The following is a 6,098-nucleotide window of genomic DNA, read 5'->3' as shown; positions in this document are numbered from 1 at the left end:
TAGTTACCAACACTACTGGATTTTGAAGTCCAGTGGGTCTATCTTTTTCTGAATACCGTTTTTTTCCAACTTAATTTATAGTACCAAATTGCTTGTTCAATTAACACAACCTATCAGTCACCAGGAAAGAAAGGATAACATAATTAGCCTTTATTACACATATGTAATATGCCAGCTATATTGTTTACATTTTCATTTGCTTTCCACAACGTCTTATGAACTAAATCATATTACATGGCCGGCCACAGTGGTGCACGCCTGTAATCATGGCACTTTGGGAAGACGAGGAGGGCGGATCACCCGAGGTCAGGAGTTCGAGACCAGCCTGGCCAACATGATAAAACCCCATCTCTACTAAAAAGTAAAAAAATTAGCTGGCCGTGGTGGTGGGCACCTGTAATCTCAGCTACTCAGGGGCCTGAGGCAGGCAGAACTGCTTGAACTCAGGAGGTGGAAGTTTCAGTGAGCTGAGATCACACCACTGAACTCCAATCTGGGCAAGAGAGCAAGACTTCATCTCCAAATAAATAAATAAAAAAAATTATATTATTTTGTAGACAAAGACAATTATTTTGTAGATGAAATATTTTATAGACCAAGACAAATACTATTTTGTATCAACGTCAATCAGTCTTGTCTGGCTTACATAAACTGAGCCAAGAATAGCCTCCCTGATCTCAAACTCATAGCCATTCTATTGTAAAAAAGGTTTTTTTTAAATCTAAAGTGATTTTTTCAGTGAACTTTTGATGCACAGTCCATTTGAAAAAACAGAAAAAAATTGTTGTTCAATAACCAAATTAAATTGATATTAATGCCTATGTTTAATATGAAAATATTTTATATTGATTATTTTTCGGACGGTATCCTTAACATCTTTATTTCTCAGACTGTAGATCAGGGGATTCAACATGGGGATCACCACGGTGTAAAACACAGAGGCCACTTTGACTGTGTGCCTGGTGTTTTTGGAGTTGGGCACACAGTAGAGGAAGAGGATGGTGCCATGGAAGATGGTGATGGCAGTCAGGTGGGAGGCACAGGGGGAGAAGACTTTGCGGTGCCCACTGGCTGAAGGCATCTTCAAGGTGGTGATAACGATGAATGCATAAGATGTCAGAATGATGAGTAGTGTGCTTATCTCATTAAAAGTGGCAACAGTGAAAAGAAGCAACTGGCTGAGATAAGAGAGCAAGAGAGGGATATCAGGGAGGATAACTCACAGAAGAAATGATTGATTGTGTTGAAACCATGAAAAGATAACTTTAAAGCAGAGCGTGTGAGTGTCAAGGAACATGTTACTCCCCATGCATACGATCCAACCACCAGCATGGCACAGAGTTTCTGGGACATGGCAACTGTGTAGAGCACAGGATTGCAAATGGCCGCAAAGTGGTCATAGGCCATCACCGCGAATAGAATTAATTCAGTCACTACAAAGGTGCAAAAGAAAAAGAATTGCACCAAACATCCTGAGAATGAAATGGTTCTATCTTCTACAACAAGGTTCACCAGCATCATGGGATAGGAATAGCAGAAATCCACAATGGAGAGATGGCTGAGGAAAAAATACATGGGGGCGTGCAATTTCGGGTTAATTTTGATGATCACTATCATCCCAAGCTTCCCTACCACACTGAAGCCTTAGACTGCCAGAAATACAAAGAAGAGGGGAATTTGCAGTTCCAGGTAATCTGAGAAGCCCAAGAAAGCGAATGTGGCCCCAGAGGTCATATTTCTCTCTGTCAGAAACATGTTTTCCTTTGGTGTGATCCAAAAATCAGTCTTGGAAATTAAATATTGAAAGTGATTGACAAAGCAGCTTAACCATCCCCTCTGTACAATATAAGGTGAGACAAAATAGATCTCTGTTAATATCCTGATAGGTACTGTGTTAAGACAGGAAAACTACAGTTTCAAAATAGAATTACCATTAAATGTTACTGTCCCCAAATTAGAAAATTAATTCTGTTCATCTCCTTAAATTAAATTTTAAAAACATACAGTTGTCATTATGAAATCAAGCAATTCAGGTGATAACATATAATAAAACTCTCATGTAAAACATCTGAATCTCACTGAGCCTCACCAGTTCTGCAAAGAAAAATCCAGTAAAATAAAATAACTAATTATATCAGTCCTACAATTTCTAACAAAAAGTGGGTCTGAAATAATTTCTATAATAGCAACTATTTTCTATATAATAATAATAAGTGCATATATTGTGATATACTGAATACAGTCTTAGAGTTATCATTTCTATCTATGGTTAATTTTTAGTTCAGCATTTTAATTGTTATTATTCTTTTGCACTAAATAGGCACGACATCAAAATCAGTAATTATTTATCTTTTTCAATAAAGACATCTATTGAGTGGTCTTATTCTACAGATAAACAAACAGAAGCTTGAAGAAGGCATGACTTGACCAAAACAGGTACAAATTGGAAGCAATGGACCCAGTTTCCTTGACTCTCAGTCATAGACTCATCTCTTTATGCCAGGCTTTACTCTACATTACAGATAGAAATTTCAACATTTTACTTTGTAAAGATCACATTTTCATATATAATTTTTCTAATTCTTTTTTTTTATTATTATACTTTAGGTTTTAGGGTACATGTGCACAATGTGCAGGTTTGTTACATATGTATCCATGTGCCATGTTGTTTTGCTGCACCCATTAACTCGTCATTTAGCATTAGGTATATCTCCTAATGCTGTCCCTCCCCGCTCCCCCCACCCCAAAACAGTCCCTGCAGTGGGATGTTCCCCTTCCTGGGTCCATGAGTTCTCATTGTTCAATTCCCACCTATGAGTGAGAACATGAGGTGTTTGGTTTTTTGTCCTTGCGATAGTTTACTGAGAATGATGTTTTCCAGTTTCATCCATGTCCCTACAAAGGACATGAATTCATCATTTTTTATGGCTGCGTAGTATTCCGTGGTGTATATGTGCCACATTTTCTTAATCCAGTCTATCGTTGTTGGACATTTGGGTTGGTTCCAAGTCTTTGCTATTGTGAATAGTGCCGCAATAAACATACGTGTGCATGTGTCTTTATAGCAGCATGATTTATAATGCTTTGGGTATATACCCAGTAATGGGATGGCTGGGTCAAATGGTATTTCTAGTTCTAGATCCCTGAGGAATCACCACACTGACTTCCACAATGGTTGAACTAGTTTACAGTCCCACCAACAGTGTAAAAGCGTTTCTATTTCTCCACATCCTCTCCAGCACCTGTTGTTTCCTGACTTATGAATGATGGCCATTCTAACTGGTGTGAGATGGTATCTCACTGTGGTTTTGATTTGCATTTCTCTGATGGCCAGTGATGATGAGCATTTTTTCATGTGTTTTTTGGCTGCATAAATGTCTTCTTTTGAGAAATGTCTGTTCATGTCCTTCGCCCACTTTTTGATGGGGTTGTTTGTTTTTTTCTTGTAAATTTGTTTGAGTTCATTGTAGATTCTGGATATTAGCCCTTTGTCAGATGAGTAGGTTGCAAAAAATTTCTCCCATTCTGTAGGTTGCCTGATCACTCTGATGGTCGTTTCTTTTGCTGTGCAGAAGCTCTTTAGTTTAATTAGATCCCATTTGTCGATTTTGGCTTTTGTTGCCATTGCTTTTGGTGTTTTACACATGAAGTCCTTGCCCACGCCTATGTCCTGAATGGTATTGCTTAGATTTTCTTCTAGGATTTTAATGGTTTTAGGTCTAACATTTAAGTCTTTAATCCATCTTGAATTAATTTTTGTATAAGGTGTAAGGAAGGGATCCAGTTTCAGCTTTCTACATATGGCTAGCCAGTTTTCCCAGCGCCATTTATTAAATAGGGAATCCTTTCCCCATTTCTTGTTTTTGTCAGGTTTGTCAAAGATCAGATAGTTGTAGATATGCGGCATCATTTCTGAGGGCTCTGTTCTGTTCCATTGATCTATGTCTCTGTTGTGGTACCAGTACCATGCTGTTTTGGTTACTGTAGCCTTGTAGTATAGTTTGAAGTCAGGTAGCGTGATGCCTCCAGCGTTGTTCTTTTGGCTTAGGATTGACTTGGCGATGCGGGCCCTTTTTTGGTTCCATATGAACTTTAAAGTAGTTTTTTCCAATTCTGTGAAGAAAGTCGTTGGTAGCTTGATGGGGATGGCATTGAATCTATAAATTAGCTTGGGCGGTATGGTCATTTTCACGATATTGATTCTTCTAACCCATGAGCATGGAATGTTCTTCCATTTGTTTGTATCCTCTTTTATTTCATTGAGCAGTGGTTTGTAGTTGTCCTTGAAGAGGTCCTTCACATCCCTCATAAGTTGGATTCCTAGGTATTTTATTCTCTTTGAAGCAATTGTGAATGGGAGTTCACTCATGATTTGGCTCTCTGTTTGTCTGTGATTGGTGTACAAGAATGCTTGTGGTTTTTGTACATTGATTTTGTATCCTGAGACTTTGCTGAAGTTGCTAATCAGCTTAAGGAGATTTTGGCCTGAGACTATGGGGTTTTCTAGATATACAATCATGTCATCTGCAAACAGGGACAATTTGACTTCCTCTTTTCCTAATTGAATACCTTTATTTCCTTCTCCTGCCTGATTGCCCTGGCCAGAACTTCCAGCACTATGTTGAAGAGGAGTAGTGGGAGAGGGCATCCCTGTCTTGTGCCAGTTTTCAGAGGGAATGCTTCCAGTTTTTGCCCATTCAGTATGATATTGGCTGTGGGTTTGTCATAGATAGCTCTTATTATTTTGAGATACATCCCATCAATATCTAATTTATTGAGAGTTTTTAGCATGAAGCGTTGTTGAATTTTGTCAAAGGCCTTTTCTGCATCTATTGAGATAATCATGTGGTTTTTGTCTTTGGTTCTGTTTATATGCTGGATTACATTTATTGATTTGCACGTGTTGAACCAGCCTTGCATCCCAGGGATGAAGCCCACTTGATCATGGTGTATAAGCTTTTTGATGTGCTGCTGGATTCAGTTTGCCATTATTTTATTGAGGATTTTTGCATCAATATTCATCAAGTATATTGGTCTGAAATTCTCTTTTTTGGTTATGTCTCTGCCAGGCTTTGGTATCAGGATGATGCTGGCTTCATAAAATGTGTTAGGGAGGATTCCCTCTTTTTCTATCGATTGGAATAGTTTCAGAAGGAATGGTACCAGTTCCTCCTTGTACCTCTGGTAGAATTCAGCTGTGAATCCTTCAGTTCCTGGACTCTTTTTGGTTGGTAAGCTATTGATTATTGCCACAATTTCAGAGCCTGTTATTGGTCTATTCAGAGATTCAACTTCTTCCTGGTTTAGTCTTGGGAGGGTGTATTTGTCGAGGAATTTATCCATTTCTTCTAGATTTTCTAGTTTATTTGCATAGAGGTGTTTGTAGTATTCTCTGATGGTAGATTATATTTCTGTGGGATCAGTGGTGATATCCCCTTTTTCATTTTTTATTGCATCTATTTGATTCTTCTCTCTTTTCTTCTTTATTAGTCTTGCTAGCGGTCTATCAATTTTGTTGATCTTTCCAAAAAACCAGCTCCTGGATTCATTAATTTTTTGAAGGGTTTTTTGTGTCTCTATTTCTTTCAGTTCTGCTCTGATTTTAGTTATTTCTAGCCTTCTGCTAGCTTTTGAATGTGTTTGCTCTTGCTTTTCTAGTTCCTTTAATTGTGATGTTAGGGCGTCAAGTTTGGATCTTTCCTGCTTCCTTTTGTGGGCATTTAGTGCTATAAATTTCCCTCTACACACTGCTTTGAATGTGTCCCAGAGATTCTGGTATGTTGTGTCTTTTTTCTCGTTGGTCTCAAAGAACATCTTTATTTCTGCCTTCATTTCATTATGTACCCAGTAGTCATTCAGGAGCAGGTTGTTCAATTTCCAGTTGAGCGGTTTTGAGTGAGTTTCTTAATCCTGAGTTCTAGTTTGATTGCACTGTGGTCTGAGAGACAGTTTGTTATAATTTCTGTTCTTTTACATTTGCTGAGGAGAGCTTTATTTCCAAGTATGTGGTCAATTTTGGAATAGGTGTGGTGTGGTGCTGAAAAAATGTATATTCTGTTGATTTGGGGTGGAGAGTTCTGCAGATGTCTATTAGGTCC

General features: G+C 38.2%; 1 protein-coding gene across 1 annotated transcript; it reads right to left on the bottom strand.

Annotated features, from left to right (window-relative positions):
* Positions 1–811: 811 nt before the first annotated feature.
* Positions 812–1,755, bottom strand: LOC100598618 (olfactory receptor 5D16). Its single transcript, XM_012509245.2, is given in 2 exon segments — positions 812–1,188; positions 1,191–1,755. Coding segments are annotated over 2 exon segments (942 nt in total).
* Between the last annotated feature and the right edge of the window lie 4,343 nt (positions 1,756–6,098).

This window comes from Nomascus leucogenys, chromosome 4, assembly GCF_006542625.1.
Source record: "Nomascus leucogenys isolate Asia chromosome 4, Asia_NLE_v1, whole genome shotgun sequence".
In the NCBI taxonomy this organism is placed as follows: Eukaryota; Metazoa; Chordata; class Mammalia; order Primates; family Hylobatidae; genus Nomascus; species Nomascus leucogenys.
The sequence above is the reverse complement of the archived record's forward strand: the minus strand, read 5'-3'. Positions and strand labels throughout refer to the sequence as shown.